The sequence below is a fragment of the Blastomyces dermatitidis genome (genome assembly GCF_000003525.1).
Source record: "Blastomyces dermatitidis ER-3 genomic scaffold supercont1.3, whole genome shotgun sequence".
Classification (NCBI taxonomy): Eukaryota; Fungi; Ascomycota; class Eurotiomycetes; order Onygenales; family Ajellomycetaceae; genus Blastomyces; species Blastomyces dermatitidis.
This window is the reverse complement of record NW_025544776.1, coordinates 628783-656781: the sequence shown is the minus strand read 5'-3', so window position 1 is coordinate 656781 and position 27999 is coordinate 628783. Positions and strand designations below refer to the sequence as shown.

The following is a 27999-nucleotide window of genomic DNA, read 5'->3' as shown; positions in this document are numbered from 1 at the left end:
TAAACAGAGGTAAGGGGCCCCTACTACTAAATTAGGATTAGCTTCTTCCTTTAACTACCTACACTCAGGAATAGCGCTTGTGGTGCCCCAGATTAGTCAGTATGGCTGCTGAGTAATAAACCACGTGATCGCAGAACCAGGGCTCTCGGCGCTGCTATCTGGCTCCATTTCGCTGGCTGTGCATAGTTCGCGTCGTGACTTTTCATGCTTTTTATGCTTCCCCATATACCCTGTGTTGTTTTGTCTCTCCTGACTTCCTGCTTTATTCTCCAGTTTTCGATGTGGACGGTTATCTTGGTGGCGTGCAACCCCCCTATGCTCGCTTGTCCTCTCAATGGCTGAGCTCGATTATGTTCCTCCTGCGGCTTCGGCGGAGTCTGTCCAGGTAGGCAGCGGCCTGCAAGACGACGAACACGAACTGCCCCCAAGGACAAGCTCCCCGCCATTGTCGTCCGCTAGCAATGGAGAGGGAAACTTCTCCGCTAATAATAAAAACGAAGTAAATATGGATGTTTCCCCGACCGCCACCTCTCCCGACCCTGAGTCCGTTCGGCAGCAGGATAAGGATCCCCACCTCTCGACAGCTGGCAGTCCCGAGCGGACGCAAGCGTTTAGCGATACTGAGAAAATAGATGCAGAAGAACCGAGTTCAGATAATGTGGACAACGCTTCCGAGGGCCAGGAAGGCGTTGAGGGTTCTGTACATAAGGTCGAGCTGGAGGAAGTCAAATCTCCATCAACTGAGGATGGTGGCCCAACAGGTCCGTTCCACGCGCGAGCAGGCACGCCTGATGTAAGAACACGTTCGGACTCGAGGTCCACCGTTGCGACTCAGAATACGCAACGATCCACGCCAATTAGCTCCGCCGTGTTCATTCTAACTGCTCTCGATACAATCGGGTCTTCAAAGGAGGCACGGCGGAGTACGGAGTTGGAAGATGCTGTGACCAAAGCCCGTGCGAACATCAAGCAATCCGACGAACGACCTATTGATCCGGAAGTCATCTTTGCCCCGTTACAGCTGGCTACGAAGACGTTTAGCATACCTTTACAGGTGACAGCCCTTGACTGCATCGGCAAACTCATCACCTATTCTTATTTCGCGTTCCCGCCGACCCCGGCCGCCGAAAACCCACAAACTGCCCCCAACCGGCTTCCGCTCATAGAACGGGCTATCGAAACAATTTGTTCGTGTTTTGAGAATGAATCTACCCCACCTGAAATACAACAGCAGATCATTAAGTCCCTCCTCGCCGCGGTACTGAATGACAAAATTGTCGTCCACGGAGCTGGTCTCCTAAAGGCCGTTAGACAGATATATAATATCTTCATATATTCCAAATCTAGTCAAAACCAGCAAGTTGCCCAAGGGTCACTCACCCAGATGGTAGGCACTGTGTATGATAGAGTCCGCATTCGTCTGGATCTTAAGGAGGCTCGGATCCGTGATAGGGAAGATCAAGATGATTCCTCCCCGGCGCCCGACGCAATCAGCCAGGCCAATGGTGGTTCGCCAAACGAGCAAGATGCGTCGTCTGAAGCTTCCCAGCCTGTTCCTGACCAACCCGTCGCCAAAGATTTGACAGAGAAGCTCACCCTGCAGAGCTTTGAGACAAATAAGGATGCTCTTCTGGTCAACGATAATGCTCCAACGATGGTTACGCGCGCAAAAGTCAGCAGGAAGCAAGCCAGGTCCGTATCTGGCGAGGAAGGGGACTCTTTCGCCGACGATGACGTAGACGAAATATATGTGAAAGACGCCTTCCTCGTTTTCCGCGCATTGTGCAAACTCAGTCATAAAATCCTTTCTCATGAACAGCAGCAGGATATTAAGTCTCAGAATATGAGATCTAAGTTGCTTTCCTTACACTTAATTCAACATCTTCTCAGCAACCATATCGCCGTTTTTACCTCCCCCCTCTCCACCTTGAAACACAGTAGCACTTCCGCCGACTCTATGACGCTTTTAGAAGCCATCAAACCGCATCTTTGTCTAAGTCTGAGCAGAAATGGAGCCAGTTCTGTCCCGCGCGTTTTTGAAGTTGGTTGCGAGATATTTTGGCTCATGCTCAAATATATGAGAGTTATGCTCAAGGTCAGTGCTTTAACACACTTCGCCTTGGGTATTTTCTAATTAAATTCCTAACAATATCCACAGAAAGAAATTGAGGTCTTCCTCAAAGAAATCTACCTCGCCATTTTGGAAAAGCGAAGTTCTCCAATGTTTCAAAAACTGTATTTTATGGATATTCTCGAAAGGCTCTCCGCTGATCCAAGAGCGCTGGTGGAAATTTATTTAAATTACGACTGCGATCGCACTGCTTTAGAAAATATATTTCAAGGGTATGTCAATATTGGACTCTGATAAAAGCAAGCTGTTGCTAAATTAACGGAAAATAGCATTATCGAGCATTTATCGAGACAGTCTAGCGCCCCTGTGACAGTCACGGCGATACAGGAGCAACAATATCAGGAACACAACAAAACTACACCTAATAATAATGATTGGCATCAAAAAGGGACACTTCCACCCTCTCTCTCTACTGCCAAAATGAGCACTGGAACACCCGCGGGTACACAAAATATCCCCCCAGAATACATCATGAAACAACGGGCGCTTGAATGTCTAGTGCAAATTTTACGGTCATTGGATATTTGGTCATCTCGGAAGCTCGAAGAACAAAACCCTATCGGTCGCGAGGTCCAATCTAGATCCTCCATAGGAGGCTCCAGGGAATCTCTAGACACAAGCTCTATCTTACCTGCGACTTCCCCTAATCCTGAGAACGGAGAATTTACACTAAGTCATTCTGCCCCTATATTAGATGACGATCCCAATCAGATAGAAAAAGTAAAGCAACGGAAAATTGCCCTTACAAATGCTATCAAGCAATTTAATTTCAAACCTAAAAGAGGAATCAAGGTCTTACTCTTGGAAGGATTCATCCCATCCAACTCCCCTGTCGATATCGCGAACTTCCTTATTCGAAATGACCGATTAGATAAAACAATGCTTGGAGAGTATCTCGGCGAGGGCGATCCGGAAAATATTGCCATTATGCACGCATTTGTTGATTGTATGGATTTCAAGAAACGACGGTTCGTGGATGCCCTCCGGCAATTCTTGCAGAGCTTCCGACTGCCTGGCGAGTCGCAGAAAATTGACCGGTTCATGCTTAAATTTGCTGAACGCTATTTAACCGGCAATCCCAATGCCTTTGCCACTGCTGATGCTGCCTACGTCCTTGCCTATTCAGTCATCTTGCTAAATACAGATCTTCATAGCGTCAAGATGAAGGGGCGACGAATGACCAAACAGGATTTCATCAACAACAATCGTGGGATCAATGACAATAGCGACCTTCCCGAGGAGTACCTCTCGGGTATTTATGACGAAATCGCTAATAATGAGATCGTGCTTAATACAGAGAGGGAGAATGCTGCTAATCTGGGTATTCCAACGCAACCACAACCGGGACTAGCTACTAGGGCAGGGCAGGTTTTGGCAACGGTTGGCCGAGATGTGCAGGGTGAGCGCTATGCGCAAGCATCGGAGGAGATTGCCAACAAAACGGAACAACTTTATCGGAGTTTGATCCGAGCGCAACGAAAGTCTGCAATCAAAGAGGCTCTCTCGCGCTTCATCCCCGCAACCTCGGCGCGGCATGTTGGGTCCATGTTCAATGTAACTTGGATGTCCTTCCTTTCTGGTCTTTCAGCGCATGTCCAGGACACTCAACAATTGGACACGATACGCCTCTGTATGGAGGGAATTCGTTTGTCTATCCGCATTGCTTGCCAATTCGACCTGGAAACTCCTCGCGTTGCCTTCGTTACCGTGCTGGCGAAATTTACAAATCTAGGCAACCTTAGAGAAATGATGGCTAAAAATGTGGAAGCGTTGAAGGTGTTGCTTGACGTCGCCATCACTGAGGGCAACCACTTGAAGGAATCTTGGCGAGAAATCTTGACTTGTATAAGTCAACTTGACAGATTCCAACTCCTAACCGACGGCGTGGATGAGGGGGCGTTGCCTGATGTGTCGATGGCTAGGCTTACTCCACCGTCTACCGCAGATGCATCGCGTGCCAGAAAGTATTCTCAAGCATCCCGGCGACCACGACCCCGCTCTATCCATCATGCAAATGCACCCTACCGTGCAGAGGTGGCTATGGAAAGTCGCTCGACAGAGATGATTCGCGGCGTTGACAGAATATTCACGAACACTGCCAACCTCTCCAACGATGCCATTGTAGACTTTGTTCGCGCGCTTAGCCACGTGAGCTGGCAAGAAATCCAATCTTCTGGCCAAAGTGACTCGCCTCGTACTTACAGCCTCCAGAAAGTTGTTGAGATCAGTTACTACAACATGACTCGAGTCAGGATCGAATGGAGCAGGATCTGGGATATTCTAGGCGATCACTTCAACCAGGTTGGCTGCCATACCAATACAGCCGTCGTATTCTTTGCCCTCGACTCCCTCCGCCAGCTTTCCATGCGGTTCATGGAATTGGGAGAACTACCCGGATTCCAATTCCAGAAAGATTTCTTGAAACCCTTTGAGCATGTCATGGCCCACAGTACGGCGGTTACTGTTAAGGATATGGTACTTCGCTGTCTTATTCAGATGATTCAAGCTCGTGGCGATAATATTCGGTCTGGGTGGAAAACTATGTTTGGTGTTTTCAGTGTTGCTGCGCGAGAGCCCTATGGTATGTTCCAAAATGCGTTAAAAGGGGCGACTTAGGCTTCTTAAAACAGCTTCTAACCATTGTGTACAGAAGGAATTGTTAGCATGGCGTTTGAGCATGTTCTGCAGGTTTACACAACTCGTTTTGGCGTTATCATCACCCAAGGCGCCTTTGCAGACCTCATTGTGTGTCTCACAGAGTTCTCGAAAAATCTGAAGTTCCAGAAAAAGTCACTTCAGGCAATTGAAACGTTGAAATCGACCGTTCCTAAAATGCTCAAGACTCCAGAATGCCCTTTGTATCAGCGTCGCCCTGGGCAAGGAGAAGATGGTCTACCAACTGCTCCACTGCAACCGAGTCGACAATCGGCAGAGGAGCAATTCTGGTACCCTGTCTTGATTGCTTTCCAAGACGTACTGATGACCGGCGATGATCTTGAAGTTCGATCAAGGTAAGAGAATATCAAAATATTCGGTTTATATTGTATTTTTGTTTGCTAATGTGTGACAATCATAGGGCATTAAATTATCTCTTCGAGACTCTAATTCGATATGGAGGAGATTTCCCTCCTGAATTCTGGGATATCCTTTGGAGACAACTGTTATATCCTATCTTCATTGTCCTCCAGTCGAAATCGGAAATGTCCAAAGTGCCGAATCATGAAGAGTTGTCCGTCTGGCTGTCAACCACAATGATCCAAGCGCTACGTAATATGATTACTCTGTTCACGCATTACTTCGACTCCCTCGAGTATATGTTAGATCGATTTTTGGAGCTACTCACGCTGTGTATATGCCAAGAGAACGACACGATCGCGCGAATTGGTAGCAATTGTTTGCAACAACTTATCTTGCAGAACGTCTCCAAATTCCAACAGAAGCATTGGACCAAAATTGTGGGCGCTTTCGTGGAATTATTTGAGAAGACCACTGCCTACGAGCTATTTACTGCTGCAGCCACCACAGCGCCTATCAAGGAACCAGAGACCCCAAAGCGCACTGCTGAAAGTGCTACTATCGTAGAATCTGCTGACGGAACTTCTCAGGGAGGGCTTTCGCCGACTTCTACACCTACGAAAGTTAATGGAAAAAGGTCTTTTGATGAGGAAAGTCATGACGCAGAGGATAGCCAATCGAGCGCTAGCCATCCACCCCCAGCTGCATCTTCTGAACTTGAAGATTACCGTCCTCAATCCCAAATGGGGCAACCTCCTGCAGTAGTAACGGTTGCACGGCGACGATTCTTCAACGGTATTATCACCAACTGCGTGCTGCAGTTACTAATGATTGAAACCGTCCACGAGCTCTTCTCGAATGATGCCGTCTACGCACAAATACCAAGTCAGGAGCTTCTGCGGCTCATGGGGCTCTTAAAGAAGAGTTACCAATTCGCGAAGAAGTTCAACGAAGCCAAGGATCTTAGAGTGCAGCTGTGGCGACAGGGATTCATGAAACAGCCTCCCAATCTCCTCAAGCAGGAGAGCGGAAGCGCAGCTACATATGTCAATATTCTCTTCCGCATGTACCATGATGAGGGCGATGAAAGGAAGAACAGCAGAGCCGAAACTGAGGCTGCACTTATCCCGTGAGTCTTTCTTTTCCCTTTCCTTTTCCGTTTTCGCACTCCAGCTCCAATATGGAAGTACAATATTTCCGAACGCTAACATGGTGTTTGTACTTTAGTCTATGCGCGGATATCATTCGCGGTTACGCTCATCTGGACGAAGAAACTCAACAGCGCAACATCGTGGCGTGGCGACCAGTCGTTGTGGACGTTATGGAAGGGTACACCGGTGTGCCCCGAGAGACGTTCGAAAAACACATTGAAACTTTCTACCCGATCTGCATTGATTTGCTCGGCCGCGACCTCAACAACGACATCCGCCTTGCCTTATATTCCTTCCTCCGCCGGGTAGGAGAGTGCCGCCTCGGGATGCCTGCGTACGTCCCTCAGGAAACGCCCTCCAGCCCACGGAGTTCTACTTCTCAACACCATTTCAATGGTAGCAGGCGACGCAGTAAAGGGCGTTGAATGAAAAGCTATCTGTCGACTTTTACAAGCACACTCTGTTTCTACTTACGTTTTTACTACCTACTTGTTTGTTTTTTTCGTTTTCTTTTTCATCTGATGGATTTTGTCTACCCGACGCCCTCTTTTGCCCTGTACACCTACCTAGACTTCCTTGGTTTGATCATGTTTTTGTTTATTATTTAGTTATTCTCCTCTGTGGTCAATGCGCTTGGCGTTTTTTCTAATCTAGATTTCGCGCGTTTTCATATATGTATACCTCTCTATTTATATAATCGATTGCCTGCTCTTGCCGTTGTCGGTTTTGGCTGAAATGATGATCGTTGGATCATGAACAAGGCCCATAAAAATTTCAATTCTCCAACACCATATAATATGAACATGCTAATTTAGTTTATACTCTTACATGCTTCAGTCCATAAGAGATCGCCATTACCATGCTTAGGCTTGCCGCACATTATTGCAAACAATTAGGAATTTGTATACGCACCGGTAAATGTGCATTAGCATACAATCACTTCCACTCGCACCTATCCAGCCAATACAATAACAATTTATACATTCGGAGGGAAAGCTCCCTATCAACAGCTAAAGCCCATACTCCCGTCAAAGGCAGTCAAGCTGGCTTTTTCTCCCAGGCGCACTTGTTCGAACGTCGGCACCTTGTCTGAGGGATAGTAGCCAAGCAGAGTCTCGATATCGTCCTCGTCCATCTCTACGAGTTCTTCTAGGCTCCACATTTCGCATATCCGTGATATCCTATGCAGCTATCAGATGGAAAGGGAACGATGGACATAAAATCACAAACATGGAGAAGAGAGGTTGGGGGGAAAGGGGGTGTCTGAACCATGAACGCAAAACAAGTTGGACGTGACTGACCATTTCATTCTCTTGGGCCCATCTTTGTGTGAAGAAGCGATCTCTCTAAGCCTCCTCCGCAACTTGCCAACGTTTTCAATCGCCGCCCCTGTGTTCCTTGGCAATGTCCGCGCAATTTCCTTCCGCACCATACTGGCCAACTTCGGTCCGTTCCCATTTGTACTCACCATGATCTGCAAGGGCCCATCGCGGTGCACGCTTCCAAAGTAAAAGTCACACTCTGATGGTACATCGGCTATATTCGCGGGAATCCTGCGCTCCTTGCACAGCTTCCAGATCTGCGTCGACGCCTCTGGGTCATCGACGGCAACGAGCACCATGTCTACCACCCCAACACCATTATCATCGTCGGGATCAAGGTCGCGAGGCTCGAATTTGCGGTCGATGTGCGAGACTTGTTTCGAGGCGATGCGGTAGGAGACCTCATCGTTGAGACCTGAGGATGGGCTGATAACGGTTACCTTTGCATCGGCATTAAGCGCATGCACTATGCGGCCGGCTGCTACCTGTAGGCACTCTCATTAAAACTGGGTTAGTTTGAAGGTAGGCCAATTAGAAATTTAGGATCTGATATAATTATGCAGCAGCGACGTACCTCACCACCACCAACCACTAGAATGTGCTTGTTCTTGACCTGCCATGCGACGATCAAGGAGCCGCCTGGTTGGATCTGCGGGAATTTAGAGGACGGCATAGCAGCAAGACATGTGGATGGGTATGCTTAGGAAGAGGAATCAAAGTAGATTATATTTATTTATACTTAGAATAAGAGCTAAAAAAGAGTTCAGTTGATGGTTATATGGAAGTTATTTAATTGTTGCTGAGAAATAAATAATAAATAATCTTGCCCGCGAATTCTCTTGGCTGGCGATAAGATTGATTGGCCTGGTCACATGCCACGCCTTAAATAAGTAACTACTAAATAAGCTAAATCTCGTCCGTATAAATTCCAAAATCCCCTTCGAAAATTCAACTCCGCCCCTCAGGCAACAGCAACACCCCCCTGGGCCACCATCACACCATCAGCAGGTCAAGATAAGAGTACCACAGTGGCTGCAAAGGATAACAGTCGATGTTGGATGCATTTGACTCCTTATTCTTCCATGACCGCTAACAGTTGACGCTTCTATTCCCCTCGCCCATAACACACCCTCACAGCCGCGATGCGCGGAGTCCAAATTTTCTCAGGCAGCTCGCACCCGGCCCTGACAGAGGCTATCTGTGAACGTCTGGGCACTCTCCCAGCCAAGTGCGAGCTCCGCAAATTCAGCAATGGAGAAACAAGCGTTAATATTGGCGTCTCTGTGCGGAACCAGGATGTTTTCATTGTTCAAAGCGGCAGCTCCAAGATCAACGACAGCGTTATGGAGCTGCTTATCATGATCTCCGCTTGTAAAGGTGGCTCTGCTAAATCTATTACTGGTATGTAGAAATACTTTTGACGCTTCTATTCGGGTACAGCAGCTTGAGTTTGAAATATGTGTCGTCTCTAACCTTTTTTTTTTTTTTGCCCTTACAGCGGTGATGCCGTAGGTTACACATCCTCTCCCAAGCTATAGCCAATTCTACTGACATGCCAGAGTTATTTCCCCTACTCCCGCCAATCAAAAAAGAAGAGCCATCGTGGCGCGATAACCGCTCGGATGCTTGCCAATTTGCTCACTGTCGCTGGTGTAGATCATATAATCACGGTGGATTTACATGTATGACGATCTACCCTTCAGGCAGATAAATATCCTCCTTTGTTTATTTATGGTTTGATAGCGCTAACGGGTCTGACCTTAGGCCTCTCAAATGCAAGGTTTCTTCGGAAACCCTGTCGATAACCTATTCGCTGAGCCCCTAATTGCGCGCTGGATCCGATTGAACGTGCCTCGCTGGAATGAAGCGGTTGTAGTTACCAAAAATGCGGGAGGAAGTAAAAGGGTAACGTCTCTGGCAGATGCGCTGAAGCTGAACTTTGGCATTGTAAACACGGACCGGAGACGGGGGAACATTACTGCAGGATTGTCAGGAAGCGCTATATTTTTCGCTTCTGTCGAACCCGGTCTTCCCACTTCGAAACATGAACAGGCCCCTGTTGAGTTGGCTGATAAGTCTGAACCGTCCGATCCCCTCCCCTCTTCAACCAGCGTTCCCATCCGACCTCCTCAACGTACTATATCTCCCAGCCCTTTAGCACAAACAACTTCGGCCGTCGAGTCTGCATCACCATCACCACCATCACCATCACCATCACACGCATCGCTCAATGTCCCTCAACAAATGGAATCATCATTTGCTGCCCGGCGTCCCTCCGAGCAAGAAGCCGCGTTTGAGTACACCGATGAGCGCGCGAGAGAGGTGATCACAGGCAGATTGGTGCAGGGTCATATTGTCGACGATGACTACTCTTCGCCAATCCTCTCGTCAACTTCTGTTAACACGCTCTCTGGGGATCGTACCGAATATGAACCACCTTCCCGTGATCCCATGACTTTGTCCTATATCTCCAACGCGTCGTCTTTCCAACCAGACCATGCTCTAGGAGGATCATTTGATGCTACTGTTTCCTCCGATGAGGAAGATAATAAACAAGAAATGTTCACCCGGGAGAGGACAGTCACCCTCGTTGGGGATGTCAGGGGCAAAACAGTCTTTATTGTAGATGACATGATTGATAAACCCGGTTCGTGGATCGCAGCTGCGGAGACGGTGGTGAAGAGAGGCGGAGCGAAAAAGGTCTACTGCATTGCAACACATGGATTGTTCAGTTATGATTCGTTGCAGGAGATGGAATCCTGCGACTGCATCGATTATATTGTGATCACCAACTCGTTCCCGATTCCCCCGAAAGCGAAGGAGTCGAGAAAGATGATCGTCCTTGATTTATCGGCACTCCTTGCAGAAAGCATAAGGCGTCACCACTACGGAGAGAGGTTTGTCTGATCCATTTATTTTTTGACATTTTGTAATATTATTATCGCTGACCAAGCATCAAACAGTATCTCCGCCTTGTTCCTAACTAATGACTAGCCATCGCGATTTTTCCGTATAATGTATGCATTCTTTATTCTACCTACCTTGCCCTAGTAGGTGTAGTATGTCGCTCTGGCGGCTTAAGCGAAAAAGGTCTCCGGGGCGTCAGCGTCAGAATTGCCCACAGAGTATAGACCTCCCTTGTCTTTCCTTTGAACTTCTAGCACTTCCGAAAACGCACCACCTTTTTTTTTCTTGGCGACATGATATGTGTCCGGAAGACGACTTTTCTCTGTTTTAAGCTACGGTAGAACCACACCTAAATGAAGTTATGTATGACTACTACTTACCTCCTCCAAGTTCACCTTGTTTTCACCGTCACGCCCGGCATGAACTCTACCCTATGCTATTATCAGGGAAACCATCCTACTTTGATACGCTACACCGTGTCCTGGCGATCTGATCAACGTTGCACTCGCCGCTCTATCCCTTTCTCATCCAAGCGTTCTTGTTGCATTTGATTGGCCATCTCAACTGCTACGCCATTATACCAACTTCAGTTCCCATCGCACACACTTCCACTCCTATCCCGCTCCTGTTGCCGTCCTCTCTCGATCCTACATGCATACTGATTATTCTCTTTCCTGCGTAACATACCCTGGGCCCTATACACAGCCACCTTGCTTATGTTTTCGAAGCAGAAGCTTAAAATGGAACCTTTTTTCCCCCCTTCAAGAGAACAACCATTTAACCAACGATGCAGAACCGTACTAGGGTACTGCAGGGACATCTGGAAAGAGGATTAACAGAGGGGAGGTTATTTATTTTTAAATAACCTTTCCTTTTTCCTTCTTTACCTTCACCACTAGGATTGTCCTTAACGGAGCGTTGGCAGATCAAAAATTCAAATCCTGAACCCATAGAAATATGGATTATGGGAAACGGGAGTTTACAGACACGGTCTCGGGCTTTTTCAGTTAGATTTGGTTTTTGTTTCTAGCTCCTGTTTTCTTTTTCCTTTTCTTTCCGTTTACTCTCTTCCGCTTCCCTACTCTATTCCATGTCTTTCGCGTTTCTTCCCCTTCCCTATCTCTTGGAATGTTTTATTTCCGTTCGTTTCTCTTCTTGGATTAACCCGGCTCATGTTCTGTGGGCCGGGGGTTGTTCTTGAGAGTGAGCTGTGATTGAATATGAAAGGAGAGGGGAAATAACAAAGGGGCGGGGGCGTGGTTGGTTTGGGGATGAGAGGCGAGCTGGGGAGGAGATGGAAGGAGAGAAAGAAGAGGAGTGGGAATGAATCCATATTCGTCTTTCTCCAGATGAGGAGGTCTGAATCGTGTCCTCCAGGCCTCTTGATGTCTTGTTTTTAGCTCCGACATTTGTCAGTAGTACTACTAGGTCTTTTTTTATTTTTACTAATTGATCGTATGTTTAACTGCCCCTGGTGTTAAGTTTTTCCGAGTGCACATAATGGGGAAATAGTTGATAGAAACATATCATTACCTCCTCGAACCATTGCGAAATCGGTGTTCCCACCATCCTGTTTAATGCTATCCATTAGTTTCTAGTCTACATTGTAGGGTTCTATAAACCAAGCATGACATCGAAGTTTTTGGATTAGGGATATCCCGTCACGAGGAATCAGCCTCAAGTGTCCGTACAATCGTCAATGGAACTATGTAATGTAGTTAGCTTCCAATCGATCGCACCTGTAGTAGCTATCACTTTCTGAATATGACTATTTTATTTTATGTTATTTTTGTTGTTTCTAAAGAGTGAGTGTCACTCCCTGTATATGGGATCGCGACCAACAAGCCAAACAGCAAACAACATTAGCTGCGAACCCTCGACGCTGGCCCTGGCGCTGCCTTCATCAGATGTATGAATACCAGATACAAGCTGCGCAACACAGTTGCAATATCCACTCATTCCATTTTTCAAGTAAACTAAACTCCAATCAGGCAAATAATGGTAGATGCACCGGGAGTTTCAATTTCTTCTGCTAATAAATAGTATTTGAGGGTAAACAGGCGTGGGGAAGCATGGAATGAATGACCTTTCAGAGGAACAGAGCTAATAACCATGTTCTTCATTTCCGAAAAATTTTCTCTATCATCATGCTTCATACGTTTTTAGCTATCTAGTTAGATTATTCTTCCTATGTATTGTTAAAAGGAGAGAGGGGAGCTAGAAAATCAGCTTTCAATTAACTTGCTATAGGGGGTAACCCAACACTAAAAATGATGCAGAAAATATCTCCCTAAGTTTCCTATCCCAACCCATCCCAAAAAAATAAATAATAAATAGACAGATAGATAAATAAATAAAATAAAAATATATTAATAGGTTAGATAAAACTGAAAAGCGAACCAAAAACAGAGGGAATACAATTGAAAAATAAGAATACGCAGTAAACAGACAGCACGACCGAAAAGTAGCAACACGCCAAAAACTGGATGAACAACCAATCTAGAACTTGGAACTATCCCTTTCTATAGCAAGGATCACACTTATTCTGGTGACAGAGTTTACACTGCCAGATTGCAAAAAAAGGACCGGACGTACAGTAGGAACAGTTCCAACTGAGGAGGCTCAGGTCACTCTGGATAATCGCCCATTGATGGGGACAGGTCGAATTAGCCATGATGAGTATTATTACTTTGTTGTGATTGTCGGCCCGGAGTACAGGATGACGGAATGCACGACCCGAGGAGTCGGTTGTATTAAAAAGCAGTTCTGCGTCCACTGGCCAATTGGGCTTCTGAGTCGCTCAACGAACCGAATCGTTCCTTTGAGTTTTGCTAGATTACCGGTGGTGCGGTTTTCGGGACCAGCTTCGGCGGTCCAATAGGCCAGACTAGCCTTAGTTCGGTGGGTCGGCTTCAGGGCTCGGCACACGCTAACTCTTCAATCACCTCTGGGGATTTTCTCGCTGGGGACTTCGGGAGGAGCGCTGAAGGGGGATGGGATGGATGGTTGCTGTCAGTAGTGCAGTGCGCCACGAAACCCAAGGTTTAAGGTTGGTTGGGACTGACAAGGGGCGGGAGTTGGCAATGCGCAAGGGGAGCTTTTTTTCTTCGTTGAAGTTCTTGAAGGTGACCAGGCCTGTAAAGCGAAAGTAGGTAGTAAATGTTGTCGAAAGAGAGTCGATGATTTTTGATGGGATTTTTTTTTGGGCCAAGAACGATCGTTCGGGGTTATTTATAGTCGTGGCCAGAGAGATTCACAATGCACTCTGGCTCGTGGCAGTTGAATTAGTCTTCGATTGAGAGCCGTGAATGTCAATTGCAGCGTAGATGGGAGAATGCGGTCGTTTCGGAGAGTATAGTAGTGTAGAATTATTATAGTGGAAGTGATATCAGTTGGTTGTACATGTACAAACGGCGACTGTTTTCGATCGCGTTTCCCGAAACCAAGGCGATGGAACCTGCATGCAGACGCAGCAAAGGGATTCCTCTTTTCCCAGCAAGGGGTTCGAGCCGATGTCACCGGCCTCTGAGAAACGTTCTAGAAAAGGATAGGGAGGTCAACGATTGGTGAGGACAAGCGGCAGACCAAAACACAAGAAGGGATATCTATCTCTGGTGGTACACAGTAGAAATTGGTGCACAATCAACGAGTGCTCGGAAGGAGGCGGCGACAGAGTGAAGACAGACAGACAGACAGACAGAGAGGAATATGAAAGGCGGAAAGAAAGGCGTCCGTAGATAGATATAGCGTCTGCTCAATTTTTTTGGCAGCTTGCCCGGCGCATATAATTTCTGCCTTAATGGGACAAGAGCCTGGCAGCAGCGCCATCCATGGTTGATCTCGCCCACAGGCTTTCTTAGCAGAATTGGCAGAGCCATCGGCCTCGGACGACGCATGCCAAAAGCAAGAGCTCTAAAATAATAGTCAATAAAAAAACCATGTCTTTCTTCAGAGGGAGCTGGTTGCAAGCTCACAATCAATAGTCTCGTGTTTCGAGCTTGGAGGTTCCTTAGTGTGTGCGCCGCGGATGGAGCCAGAGGGTTCCTGATACGACATTTTGACCAGTCGCCTACGCTTCCTTGTTTTGCTTAGATTAGCATTATTCCTCACGACTATCGCAAACCGAGAGTCGCAGAATGAGAACCAGGGGGAAATGCCACAGTAGTCGCTTAGTGGTGGTTGCAATGGGAGGCAGAGGTTCGGAGAGCAGAAGACGGGATGGTGTTGAGAGCCGCCCATTTCTTCACATCGAGGTTGCCAATTCTCGCCGCGTTGAAACCGAGATACATACATACATAAGTGGGATTCCGATCAGGCGCGTTGCTGTCATCATGCAGATCTCATTCTAGTTCACTGTTTGCTTTTTCGAAGCTGCTCTTTGCTGCACCCAGTCCCCGACAGTCTGGCACGCATCGATGCTCACTGGGTGTTCTCCTCTACACGCGTCCTGGACATAATATGTCCACTACAAAACCCCTACCCGGTTTACCAATATATATAATATGCCTGATGGAGATAGGCCGCCGCTCGATTCTTGTATCATGCGGATACTCATCGGGGCTGCTCGGCTCTCAAGATCGACATAACAGAAAATTCCCAAGACGCATGCAACAGCTGAAAGGGGAAATAATATATGTCACATAAAAGGGAGGCTTCTCCCCAAGCCAAACGAAGACACGCTTTGGAGGAGCTGGAAATCCTCAACCTCCCAAGCCTTCTCAACTCCGTTCCTAGACTCGTGCAGCTCTGGGCACGCCGCCACAGGACCTCTACAAGTCATTATCTATCCCCAAGCACGGAGCGGAGCAGCCTATCAATAATCGATCATGGCAACATCTGCCCCCGCTATCGCCGTGGTTTTTTGCAAAGGTCACCGCTACTTTTCTCATTGTTCTATTCTGAATCACAACAGAGTAAAGAGGAGTGAGGCAACTATGGACGTCGCCAACCATTTTCCAGATGCAGCATCATTCCTATGCCTGGCTAACTAGTCCCTAACCTGAGCAGGAACGATAATTGTGCTCCTGCCATATACATTTACATACATCAAAGCAGCGATATCTCCAGATTGTGCAGAGTTACAGGTACCCAGAGGCGATTTGGCTTCACTTGCCATTTTCGATCATGCTAAGGGTTCAAAATCGAAGTTGACCCTCATCGCAACGGGTCCACTACCTGCCAAGTCTTACGCTGGGCCTCTTAATGACGTCTGACTCGAAAAACACAGGCCTGACCACTAGGCCTCTAAGGAATGATGTTTTGAGATTATTTCACATAATTCGTAAATCCCTATTGGCAGCCTTGTCTCCTAGGAGGCCTATGCTCATCCCGACATTGCTTATCACAGGATGCTTTACACAATCATGACTGATTGCCAAGTTCTGGCTTGCCGGCTGGTAGGGGGTAGTGTGTTCTGAAGTTGTGAAAAAAAGCTCGAAGGCAGATGACCATAATAAGGGTTTCCAATGCCGATATGAGTTTTGAGGCCTTAACAGCCGATAGCGGTAGTGCTCATAACTTGGAGACGAAATTCGAAAGCCTAAAACGGAAATCCGAATCCTTTACGTTCCGTTTCTTCATTGAACTACTACCGAGCCATCATAAGCCTGGAATATGGCCAAAACTGATAGGTTCGAGCACTTCGGGAGCACCAACCGGATTGCGTCTTTTACCCTTTAAATTCCTTTCTCCTCATGCGCCGGTTGTGGCAGAGATAGAGCCAGGATGGTAGTTCCGCCGAATCAAATGAAACAAAGGGAATAAAAAAGAAAGCCTCCTTTACCGATTGGTCTGCCACCCACGAACACAAACGAGGGTTCAAGGATGAGCTCATGAGCTACGCTGAACTTGGAATTTCGACATGGCCTGGGGCACTTCTTGCGCGGTTGGGACATGCCTACGATGGCCACGCGCCTGCGAGCAACCTCTGTCGATCCGGAAAGTACGAATTGGTTGGCCCTCATCGGGGCCCGTGCGGGTTGCACTCTCCGGCACTTCTGCCCTTCTCCAGTGGCGTGGGAAAAAAGAACTTTCCTTTTCCCGCCACAGATCCAATCCACATCCAGAGAGATTGCCGTCAAATCTCCCCCGTCCTGCATCCATCCGCTTGCAAAGTATCCGGGCAGCCGCTGGATGGAACCAACCGGTTTATGATATCTGCTTAACGGAAGCCTGTTCTCCACTCTAGGAAGCCTGATGTGCACTTCAAGTTGTGGCCGGAATTGTTTTGGAAATGCATGCTTTTAATTGTCGTACGATGCAGGGTTCCCCATCTTGACGCCCACCCGCATCCGAACATCGTTTTAAACCCAGTCTTGTTGGCGGGCCGGGTTTCATATTCGCCTTGTTTTTCTGGATAGCATCTATGCGGACCGCCTCAATTTATTAGGTTGCCGAAGAGGAATGTTTATTGCTACTACATATGTATCACCCACAACTCATGAATAGCTTACCCACTTCTTGCTTGTTGTTATTTCTTCCCCTTTTAATGTCTTTCCCCTTTCAGTTAGTTGCAGGGACATGGTGCAAATTCAATTCGTGGCGAACAACACCCATTTTTTGTCCGTCTTTTCAATTGATACCTCCTGGTTGAAATGATGTCACATACAGACTAATGATGCAGCAACTACAAAACTAATTATTGATATATGTTATTGCCTATTGACAATGTCTAGATAAGCTTGCCGGAAAGGGGTGGCCATGAGAGGGGTGTCCAAATGCGCCCAGTCATAAAGCAGTTAAGATGGGCTGGAATAAGATTCAGCATGTTGCTTCTTTGCTTCTCATAACACGTCATAATGATGGGTGGTTAGCTGAGCTATTATCATTGAAGAATTGACGCTGCAGCACATGATAGAGTTGTGATTTCCAACGAATAATCGGAGGGGTTGAGCTAATCTTGATACAATTCCCAACGAAAGGCTCATTGATATGGAGTTTTCTTGCTTTTTGATCCTTCCTTCTTGACCATTTCAGCTACTCTTGTGGCTGGGTTCATATATTTTGACCAAGAATGGAAAGGAACATTTTCAATGGGACGTTGGGAAGGTTGCCTTTCTTGAGTTCCTAAAGATAAGAAGGTCAGTCTGACATGAACTTGACTATTTTGAGAGAGAGGCAGAACATTCTAATCTGTGATGCTAGGAGAATCATGAAACCTTGACAACCGCACAGCCATCATGGAACAGAAGTGGTGGGCTTTAAATCCTATGCAGCCGAAGGGGAACCAACTGCCTTGTTGAAGATGCGCCCGTGCATCAAAGACTAGATGCAAATTTGTACCACACGCTCTTCTCTGTAGTCCTCCACTGACTATATACATGCTATGGACAGGAGTTCCAATGAAATAGTAACAGTCCGAAAGTAGTTCGAGATGAAAGTTCAAAGGGGCTCTATTCGATTCCACATTCAAACAATCTAGGGTTGGTTGGGTAATGCACATTGTGGGGAGTAAGGGTAGATAAATTTCTCCCGACCCCGCTTCTATTTTATGGTCTATGCAGTCCCCCGTTTGAGTTTCCTTCAGAGAGTTCAATTGTTGTCACATTTCACTGATAGCTCTCTCCCCACATCTATCAGCCAGGGGCGCCCCGGGAGGGAAGGGGGTGGAGGAGGGATATAAAATTCCAATATCACACTGCACACAAAAGCAAGAGTCTTCTCTCGCAGAATGAAAAGCAGAAACGAAAATATGAAGGTCTTGACGCTTTCAGCTGTCCTTGCCCTTGCGGCCCTTGGGTTCTCCGCTCCGAGGAATCTACCGAACACAGCAAGGTACGTAAACACCTCTTAAAACAAACAGATGCGGTGGTCCAAGGCAACTAAGACTTGCGAGTGACCATGTTCCCCTAAGCGTACCTAAGATTATCACTTTGCTCTACCCCTGCTAGTAGACTACAGCAAAGACACCGGAAGAGGCTGACGCTATTAATTAGCACAACACAGGGTATATCAAGTAAAGCTTGAACTGATACAGACCGTGAAATCTTCGGTCAATCTAACCGTCTCGATGTTGTCCGTCGGAAGGAGAGCCTGCTGCTTTGGCTTCCTTAGACAATCAGGAGTTCCGTCAGTGGTCTTGATACACCCGCCACATGCAGAAACACGAACAGTCATGTTTATCCAATGATGGTTGAGGCATTGGATCAGTATGGTTGAGCGGAACAAGGGTTCTATGAGTTGCGGCTGGAAATGCGGACCTAATATGACTAGGAAAATAGGAGAACTTGGGGTCGAAAACTAATCGTCTGGAGACACCATCTCAGCAGAGAGTGTGTATTATTTTATATTCACGCTACCCCCCTACCACCGACAAGAGAATATCTCCTACCTAGGCGGGCAATGCTTGAATCCTTGCACAGAGGTTACCTTCTAACAAGTCCAAGTCCTAAAGGCCCAGGTGGTGTAGATGAACAAGTTGGACCTCATTAGGCTAGGAGTATCAGACATAACTGACTGTGTTAAGTCACGGCCGGAGCTCAACGCTTTGTTGCTCTACTTGTCTAGCCCTCCCGGTAAACAGATCAGAGAATTTTCAAAACGGATGGGAATTGCTTCAGCCCTCTAATGTTCGCCTGCGGATTACAGCAGACACGGCAGGTTTGTCCGGCATGTGTTAAGCCATGATTGCATGGGACCAGAGGCGACAGCGCCTCTATCATGGTTGGCGGGACCCTTATGTTCTCTCATGCTGGTGTCTGCAATTTGGTCTTCAGCTCCAATACTCCCTTATCTGGAGGTTATCAGTGCAATCTGCTACATCCCTAACGCCTCGTCCATATAGCTTAAAAAGCTCCCTCACCTTGAAAGTCTCCAACAGTCACTTTTTTGAAAGGGACCCTTTTCAGCTAGAAGGTTTCCTTCCGGCGTTGAGTTGAGTGAGCTATCTAGAAAGCCTATCGAAGGTGGCCGAGAGATACATATACGCACATGGATCGTCACAAATTGGCGATATCGATCGATCTTGTACTGCTCTGGTGTAAAATCCGTGAACCCTCAATATTTTCTCCGGGCAAGCCCAGAGTGAGTTCTAGTCATTCGTGACTCTGCTATATGTTGAGGGTTGTTCCCACCTCCGCACCATGGTGGCCCCCCATATCTCAGTCACACCTGTGTTTGTCTGGTGCAGGGCATCTTAGGATGGGCAGCCCAGTCTTATTGCTGCGTGCTGCCTGGCTGGTGTTTGTGTTTTTATTTGCGGGCGGCTCCCACAACTCGTCAATGAAAAGGAGGGTAGGAGAATGTGTCAGAAGCTGAATGGCTCGCGCCACTTCCCTTTCTCTCTCGCCCGAACCCCGTATGTGCTGAGCCTTGGTCACATAAATAATACTCTCTCTCTGAGGAATATCTCTTCCCTGGACAAAATCTCCTTTCTGGAGAATGGTTTCTCTCTAGAGAGCTTGGTAAAAGAAGGCTAGCTAACGTCTTTAAAACAACTGATTAGAGTTGAAACCTTTGTTCAAATCTATACAGCCATTAGAAATCCGCTCAATATAAGAAGAGGTTTATATATCGTATGTTCAAAAGCATGATGTTAGCGTTCATAGCTAGGAATTAACTAAAAATTAACATCGCTATCCTACTTACGAGCATCCAACCATGCAAACCCGATAATACGACCAGATTATTTCCTCCAAGATATCCTGAATACTCTTTTTAAGAGAGAGAGATATATATATATATATATGGGTAAAGTTACCGAACTGTGGCTGCAATTTTATGGACCACTTTAGTTTCAAAATATCATTGCAAAGGAAACTTGCTTTCAATTGCAGGTCCATGTACATGTACTTGTATGTACTATGGAAGTACGAACAGTTGTATCAGCTAGCAGCAGTAGTTACGTTCTATGTATAGAACAGCTACGCTACAGGATCTTGGGTTGGTGCTTATTGGGAGGCGCATAACTTCTCCTTGTCTGGCTTAGGGCTTCAATTGTGCTGGGAAGAATTATCAGCTTGCCATCTTTCCACGCTACATCTACTCCGCGTACCGGGATTCAAAAGAGAAAAGAAGCTTAAAAAACCCTAAAGTCCTGAAATCCCTACACAATATTTTTTCTTGACCTTGTTTCATGGGACAACAATGGGGAGCAGAGCTAGTGATGGTAGGATCTTGTATCCCAACTCCTCTGAATAAGTAGCATCGACTATCGCACTACGCTAACTGCTGGCGGATCTATATACAGTAACTACTCCGTACTCCGCAAGTTACTTAGTCGAACAAGTCTGTCTCCAATAATAATATACAGAGTAACTACGGAGTACACTCCCCCGAGCGAGAGACCAAAAATGGCCCCGAGCTGAGCGAGCTCAACCAACTCACTAGTTAACTTCTTAACGGTGACTGGCGCCCCTTGTCCCCTCCCATGCATGCCCGATTAATTGTTTCTGCACTATGCACTACGCTACGGACTAAGCGTAACTACGTACTACTGTACGCAGTACATGTACATCCCCATGGCCCTAATTCAGTTACGGCCGGGAGAGTGCGACGCGAGTGAGTGAAGAAGTCCTTTCGGGGATTTAATCTAGCTCATATAAAAAGCCAGACAACTCCAATCCCTGGGGATTTTTCGGGTTTTCTTCTCTCCTCGATTTCTCTCCTCGTCAAAAAGAGATCGGTTTATCTAACTATCTATCTAACATCTACATTATCAAGGCGGTACTAAGACGAAGACCCGGCGTTTCGCCCACGCCCTTTCTCAAACCTCCAACCATGGGTCTCTCTTTTCTGATATCGCACACCCCCACAACGATCGCCCTCATTGCTGTGGCTACGACGGCATGCTCCTATACCGTGTCACGGTTCCTCCATGCTCGGCGGGCATGTCGCGATCTGGTATGTCTGTTATGCCGCAATATATACCAAATACTAGCCCCCGCCAATCTTGCCATCAAGATGTCAATAATAATAATGTAATCGTCGAAGCCGCATTCCTAACCTAATATATTAGCCCCAACCCCCGCATAGCTTCTGGTTTGGCCACTTAATTGTAGCTGGCAAGATCTTTCGGAACTACCCTCCAGATGCCTATATTCACCATCTATTAATCACCATCTCGCGTGAATATGACTTGCCGGACCTCTACTACCTTGATCTCTGGCCAATGGCGAACCCCATGATAGCTGTATGTTCTCCAGAGCTGGCTGCCCAAATAACCACGGAGCAGGCATATCCCAAGGACCCTGCCGTGGGCCATTTCCTCACTCCCTTTTTGGGGAAGAGTTCGATATTATCTGTGAGCGGGCCGAAATGGAAAGCGCTGCATTCTACTTTCGTTCCTGCGTTTGCACCAGCCTATCTACGTTCCATGGCGGGCGGCATACTTGATGAAGTCCTAATCTACCATGATAATCTGTGCCAACTTGCAAAATCTGAGCAGCCCTTCTCAATGGCGTCCGTGGCTATCGAGCTGACATTCAATGTGATCGGACGCGCTGTGTTCAACAGCCCGTTTCACAATGAGGAAGGGAGAAGACTTATGAGGAATTTCAAGAGTGGTTTAGACTATGCATTCAACGGGGCGCTTAGTACTCGCAACTGGTTATTACATATGGTGCCGAAATGGGTACTGGTGTGGAAGGTCAATCGTTACATTGAGAAGAAGGTGATCAGCCGTTTTGCCGAGTTGAAGAGAGAGGAAATGTCGTCCGTCAAGAAATCAAGAACCATTCTGGATTTAGCACTTCGACAGAGACTGGATAGTCCAAAGGGCATCTCCGGTGATAGCGAGTTCATGGAGGTGGCTGTTTCGAAGTATGTACACCTCCTACTTTTCCAATTCCGACCTCTAACATCCCAACCCCCCAACCCCCCTTCTCGTTTCTAGCTTTTTGGTCTTTTCCCTGTTACATTAGCCAAAAAAACCCTCGCTAACATGTACGATTGAAGCATCAAAACTTTTTTGGCTGCTGGGCATGAGACTACAGCTCATACCCTTGGGGTAAGATTGAGGCAATTGAACAAAAGCTCTATATATCCTTGACAAATGTTACAAACACTGACATCCTCGTGCCTGTATAGTATGTGTTTATGCTACTTTCAAAACGCCCAGAGGTAGTGAAGAAAGCTCGTGAGGAGCATGACACCGTGTTTAGCCCAGATTTCAACCGCACTGTTGAAATGGTTAGGGCAAATCCCGAGAAACTTTTCGATCTTCAATACACGAGTGCCATCATCAAAGAAACATTGAGATTATTCCCTGTTGCCAGCGTCGCCCGGGCTAAGGGTGAAGGGTGAGATGGAATTATTTTTTAATTTCTTTTGTGGATATGCAAAACTTTCTTGCAAACGTTCACCCAGCACCAGCTAACACGCATACCTGATCAATTCTAGCATGACCTTCATGTATAAGGGCAAGCCGCTCAATTTGACGGACCAGTTACTAATGATCTGCAACCTTGTAATGCACTACAATGAGGAAATATTCCCCTCGCCCTGCGAATTCCAACCGGAACGTTTCATCACCCAGTCGATCCCCAAAGACGCTTGGCGGCCCTTCGAGCGCGGTGCGCGAAACTGCATCGGCCAGGACCTGGCCATGATGGAAATGCGGATGGTGCTTTTGATCGCCTTGCGTAGCTTCGAGTTCGAAGCGTTGGGGATCAACCCGCACGATAATCCAGCAGCTTCGTATACGACGCTGGACCAGGAATTTGGCGATCTTGTTTATCAGATGCAGTCGCTTACTGCGAGACCAATCGGTGGGCAGAATATGAAAGTGAGGTTTGCGAAGGGGCATGAGGCGTATTTTAACCGCGCTTGAATGGGTTAAGAGAACTACATCAACTATGTAGCTGGATGGTACTAGACTGTGATCGAAAAGATTTCATGGAGCGGCTTCGCGAAGATAAAAATAGTTTTTTAAAAATATTTCTGTAGAATTTGCGTGTGTATGTACGTTTCTACGTTTGCATAGATTCCGCATTGGAATTTCCAAATCCAAGCTGGGTTGGCGCCAATTGCCTCTGATAAATAGTTAACTAAGCTCACCAACGACACTTCAAAACACCTCCTTTGATGTTTGCATATGAGAGAGAGCATCGAACAACGAACAGCTTAATAGAAGATCAATACATATAAAAAATAACACGGTATCGTGTCATGGACACCGCACGGAATATTTATAAACACGATGTGGACTTCGCTGCCCTTGCACTTCAGTTCCCCAACTTTTCCAAACAGTGAGTAGCTTGACAGACCCGCAGCAAAACACCGATTAAAAAAAAAAAAAAAAAAAAAAAAAAAATTGAAACCCGAAATGAAAAAAATAGCCATACTCATCCAATTGCTAACTTAGTCCATCATGATGGCCTATCCCCAGCCTAAAACAGAATAATCAACTCGACTTCACCGATCCGGACGCCGTCCAGTCAGTATAGCAGAGCATACCTGGGTTGGCCTAAATTTTATATTTATATACGTTACTGATGAGTTTAAAAACACCCAGGGAACTGACGAAGAGCCTGCTGAAAAGAGACTTTGATTTGCATCTCGATTTACCCAGTGATCGGCTCTGTCCACCTGTGAGGATGGCCTGGCGAAACTGCCTTGCAATAGGATGATTTACTAATACTATCTATCTATCCGAAAAACAGGTTCCTAATCGGTGTGTTTTCTTTATTTTTATTTTTATTTTTATTTTTATTTATTTTTCACCCTGCGCGAGAAAGATATATTGCAAATTGCCTCTAGTTACATGGATGCCGTTTCTCTAAGAGAAAACAAATGTGTGCTAACCATTTCTTTTTTATTCTACGTTGTTTTTCATCCCTGGAAGCTTCAACTACATTTTATGGCTGCAAGATCTTCTCGATTCCACCTCCGAGAAGTACTCTGATGGATATGACCAGGAGCGAGACGTTTTTGGGCTTGACATGTAAGACCTACTTTACCCCCTTTGGTATACATGCTGCATGTATCCCCTTGAGCGAAAACGGCCGGCCTGATGAGGGCAAGTCAGTTATATATATTTTTTTAAACTTTGTTCTTGCTGACGCTTGATGGACTTAAACTCGGATGAATGCATAGCGGGACCGGAGCTAGTTGCATATACCCTCAGCTTGGATGTGTTCTGAGACCGAAATGGAAATTCGCGGCGACAGGTACGATTTTTTTTTTCTGCCCCTTTCTGCCCGGGCCTATTATCGAGGTAGCGCACGACTAATCGGGGGCCTGTCGACAATCACAGATATCGATGAGAAAAACTTGAAATATGCGCGAGACAATGTGCAGAGGAACAAATTGGATTCTCGCATCCAGATCGTCGAAAGCTCTCCCTCCACTGCGCTGATTCCTTTGGGGGAGATCGGGCTTCCTGAATCGTAAGAGCCCTTTTGTATCCCTTCCATAAAATTTTCTTATAGCCATTGTTTTATCTACAGAAATTTTCATGCTCATTGTATGTATTGTTTTAGGAACGCTAGACTGGACTTCACCATGTGTAATCCACCATTTTACGAATCCCGCGATGAATTGATATCAGCTGCCAAGGCGAAGCAGAGGCCTCCTTTCTCTGTAGGTGGATATAGATCTTTTGCTTTTGTGTTAATGTATCTCATACAATGGATCCTCGTAGCTTCGACCATGTCAGCTTGAATTTGGGCACCTGGTACCAAAAATATTATATTATATTTACAAACACGAATGCATTCATTCACTAACGTTTACAAAAACTACCCAGGCCTGCACCGGTGCAGAAGTGGAAATGATCACAGCCGGTGGCGAAGTCGCGTTCGTCACTCGAATGATTAGGGAGAGCGTCAAGCTGCGCGAGCGTGTGCAGTGGTACACGTCCATGGTAGGGAAATTCAGCAGCGTCGCCACGCTGCTTAACATTCTGCATGAAGAGGGGAATAAGAATTGGGCCGTGGCGGAATTCGTTCAGGGGAGTAAGACGAGACGATGGGCGATTGGCTGGTCGTGGATGGATTATCGGCCTGGAGCTGTGAGGCTTTTTCCCCTGACCCATTCTAATATCTTTCTTTATATATGTTCACCCCCAAGGTAATTCCTCCTTCCACACGTTATTCTAATCCCGACATAAAATAAAACACAGAACGCTGCAAGACCCCAGGGCCAAAGCATCCCAAAACACCTCCTCCCCTTCCCACCTGAATTCACATTCCACTGCCCGCCATCCACGCCCTTCTCCACCACCATTGACGCTATCAACTCTAGCATCGTGGCACTGGACGTCTACTGGCACTGGAACAGCGGCACATCTACTGGTCTCGGCTTCGCTAGAGGTAACGCCTGGTCAAGGCATGCACGTCGTCAGATGAAGAAGCAAGCTATCGAAAAGGCGCAGACGACGATGGCCGGTACTACTGCTCCTGCTGAATATGGTGAGAAGGACAGTAAAGATAGAGGTGCCAAGTCGCCTGATTTTATCCCAGGAAAACAGGATAAGGGGGCTGAGTTTGGGTTTAAGGTGTCCGTAAGGGGGTATATGGAAGGGCAGGTTGATGTGACGGTACGGTGGGTGAAGGGGTTTGATCCCGTGATTTTTGAGAGCTTTTGTGGGTTTTTGAAGAGGAAGGTTGAGAGAGGTGCGTGAATAGTGGTTTTGGGAGTGGGTAGTTTCTGCCGTGTAGGGCGAGTGAGTGCAAGACATCGCATGTATTATTATAGCAGAATTATGAGATGTTTTAGATGGCTGCATAAACTAGCGGGGATGTTTCTTTCTTTTTTTCTCGTTCAACTTTACTATGCGTCGACAAGCACGGTCGTTATACTATTTCAACCAAATACCATCCGCACTTGGGCTTCTCATATTTGCCGGGATTAAGATCGAACTGGGAGTAGTCAGGGTGTGCTGGAGCGAGAAATACCTCGTTGTAAATAACACGGGAGGTCATAGGAAAGTTCCTGCTTGTAAACAAGAAAATAATGACTGCTCCTAAGCTACGATGATAGAATCGTACATTCAATTTCATCGCTGTAACATTTTCATTGCGAGGTTCGATTTTTTAAAGTCCTTTTGGCACCAGAAGTAATCCGGAACTTCACATGAACCATTGCATACGCTAATATTCACCAGCTGTATGTGTGGACATCGGTGATATTTATATCCCTACGATGTCGTTACATTGTGCGATACAGTTAGGGAAATCCAGGCCCAACCAAACCAAGGAAGGCGCGAATTTTCCAATACAAGCTTGCTACTGGGGTATATGTCGTGTGACAAATTGACAACTTTGGTAATTTTTCACGATGCCGAGACCGTTGTCTCCCGTTTCCGTGTGCGTTTTGGCGTTAACAAGGCTCCGGTTGTGCTATCAACACCGGCAAACAACTGCGAGTTGATTGCCAACTCAGGGTCTAATGTTGGGAACATGGGAGGTTTCCTAGCCGGTATTCCCCAGCGAACTATCCAACTTTTCGTTTCTGGATCCTGCGTCATCCGTGGAGTTGCCAACAATACTCGCTCCCAGATGGGTGTGATGAGCTTCCGGGTAATTTTGTGTGGCCTTCCACGTGCATATGCCTCGAAGGTGCGGTCCTTCTGTGGGCCGAAGACCAAAAATTCTGCATCAAGCGCGCTCCTGGTATCATTCGTGTCTAGTCGTTTCCGCCTCTTTGGTAGGAACCACGGTTCCTTTCCCACTGCTAGACCATGTAAAGTGTTCCACTCCTGATCGGGGATCGGGGGTAGAAAGCTTTTGATAACAATATCATACCACTTCTCGGTAGCTTTCTGCACTTTCCTCTTGGACACATGTCCATTCCAAATACTCTTTTTAGGCTGTGGGATCTCGCGGATTGCCGGTGTTGCGTCGATGGAGCTCAGCTTGCGGTTCTCCATCTGCGATTTCAGTAACGCAGCCAGGGAGGGAATAGGTTCCCAACTAGGAGGACACGTTGGGGGTAGGATGAATCGAAACGGGATTTTATCTGCAGATGAATTGGGGACGAAGAAGGGTCGTGCTAGTACATGTCTTCGCCGTCCGATTCGGCCGTATGACAACATGAGCACGCGTTCGAGGGGTTTCATATATCCATCATTTGCTCGGGAGAGAATCGACAAGAGTTTTCTCGCCCGGCGTTCTAGGTAGAACTGCCCATTAGGGCCTCTATAAGAGTTTTGTATCATTCTTGGCTGGTAGCCTCGATAACTTTCCCGGACATGGCTGGACATATATTGACGAGCAATTGGGTCAGGAAGATAGGAAGATTCTCTTAAGAGTGCCCTATAGACATGCCGCCAGTGCGGTGTCTGAGGCGGCGACAGGGACATAGCTATAGTCGCATGCTTCACGATAATGTGCTAACTACATAAGAACATATAAACTGAGGCAGGGGGTTGTCGCCCAAGCTGAGAGGTTCAATGGATGCTCCTCGACAAATGGGCTGCTGACTAAGATCCGCTGCTGAGTCACCTGACGCGGCTCAACGCGAACATCCAAACCGAGCCCCCGCGTCTCAACAAATCCTGACTGCGTGGAATACTGACTGGATACATATTTCGCTG

The 27999-nt window shown here is 46.8% G+C and overlaps 8 protein-coding genes across 8 annotated transcripts; 5 read left to right on the top strand and 3 right to left on the bottom strand.

Annotated features, from left to right (window-relative positions):
• Positions 1-8452, top strand: BDCG_02518 (guanyl-nucleotide exchange factor). The gene is made up of 6 exons (XM_045418058.1): positions 1-2095; positions 2159-2343; positions 2401-4712; positions 4782-5142; positions 5208-6275; positions 6374-8452. Exons 1-6 carry the CDS (start codon positions 335-337, stop codon positions 6720-6722), a joined length of 6036 nt encoding a protein of 2011 aa, XP_045274727.1. The 5' UTR covers positions 1-334; the 3' UTR covers positions 6723-8452.
• BDCG_02517 (siroheme synthase Met8) lies at positions 6834-8423 on the bottom strand. The gene is made up of 3 exons (XM_045418057.1): positions 8194-8423; positions 7599-8104; positions 6834-7478 (listed from the first exon to the last, which is right to left on the bottom strand). Exons 1-3 carry the CDS (start codon positions 8290-8292, stop codon positions 7301-7303), a joined length of 783 nt encoding a protein of 260 aa, XP_045274726.1. The 5' UTR covers positions 8293-8423; the 3' UTR covers positions 6834-7300.
• A 95-nt stretch (positions 8453-8547) lies between the features above and the next one.
• On the top strand, positions 8548-12300 carry BDCG_02516 (ribose-phosphate pyrophosphokinase). The gene is made up of 5 exons (XM_045418056.1): positions 8548-9020; positions 9118-9127; positions 9181-9301; positions 9384-10516; positions 10583-12300. Exons 1-5 carry the CDS (start codon positions 8762-8764, stop codon positions 10611-10613), a joined length of 1554 nt encoding a protein of 517 aa, XP_045274725.1. The 5' UTR covers positions 8548-8761; the 3' UTR covers positions 10614-12300.
• A 2174-nt stretch (positions 12301-14474) lies between these two features.
• On the bottom strand, positions 14475-14856 carry BDCG_02515 (uncharacterized protein; the record flags this gene model as incomplete). The annotated part of the gene is made up of 2 exons (XM_045418055.1): positions 14475-14595; positions 14822-14856. The coding sequence occupies 2 exons, from the start codon at positions 14854-14856 to the stop codon at positions 14475-14477; spliced, it is 156 nt and encodes a 51-aa protein (XP_045274724.1).
• Positions 14857-15999: 1143 nt separating this feature from the next.
• On the top strand, positions 16000-16257 carry BDCG_16599 (uncharacterized protein; the record flags this gene model as incomplete). The annotated part of the gene is made up of 1 exon (XM_045425810.1): positions 16000-16257. One exon carries the CDS (start codon positions 16000-16002, stop codon positions 16255-16257), a length of 258 nt encoding a protein of 85 aa, XP_045280076.1.
• Positions 16258-16357: 100 nt separating this feature from the next.
• BDCG_16598 (uncharacterized protein) lies at positions 16358-16690 on the top strand (the record flags this gene model as incomplete). Its single annotated transcript, XM_045425809.1, has 1 exon — positions 16358-16690. One exon carries the CDS (start codon positions 16358-16360, stop codon positions 16688-16690), a length of 333 nt encoding a protein of 110 aa, XP_045280075.1.
• A 4552-nt stretch (positions 16691-21242) lies between these two features.
• BDCG_16597 (uncharacterized protein) lies at positions 21243-26085 on the top strand (the record flags this gene model as incomplete). The annotated part of the gene is made up of 14 exons (XM_045425808.1): positions 21243-21365; positions 21481-22283; positions 22419-22470; positions 22551-22762; positions 22863-23273; positions 23851-23898; positions 23977-24052; positions 24125-24135; positions 24307-24405; positions 24558-24631; positions 24718-24850; positions 24944-25043; positions 25210-25473; positions 25585-26085. The coding sequence occupies 14 exons, from the start codon at positions 21243-21245 to the stop codon at positions 26083-26085; spliced, it is 2907 nt and encodes a 968-aa protein (XP_045280074.1).
• A 651-nt stretch (positions 26086-26736) lies between these two features.
• Positions 26737-27765, bottom strand: BDCG_02511 (uncharacterized protein; the record flags this gene model as incomplete). Its single annotated transcript, XM_045418054.1, has 1 exon — positions 26737-27765. One exon carries the CDS (start codon positions 27763-27765, stop codon positions 26737-26739), a length of 1029 nt encoding a protein of 342 aa, XP_045274723.1.
• Positions 27766-27999: the final 234 nt, after the last annotated feature.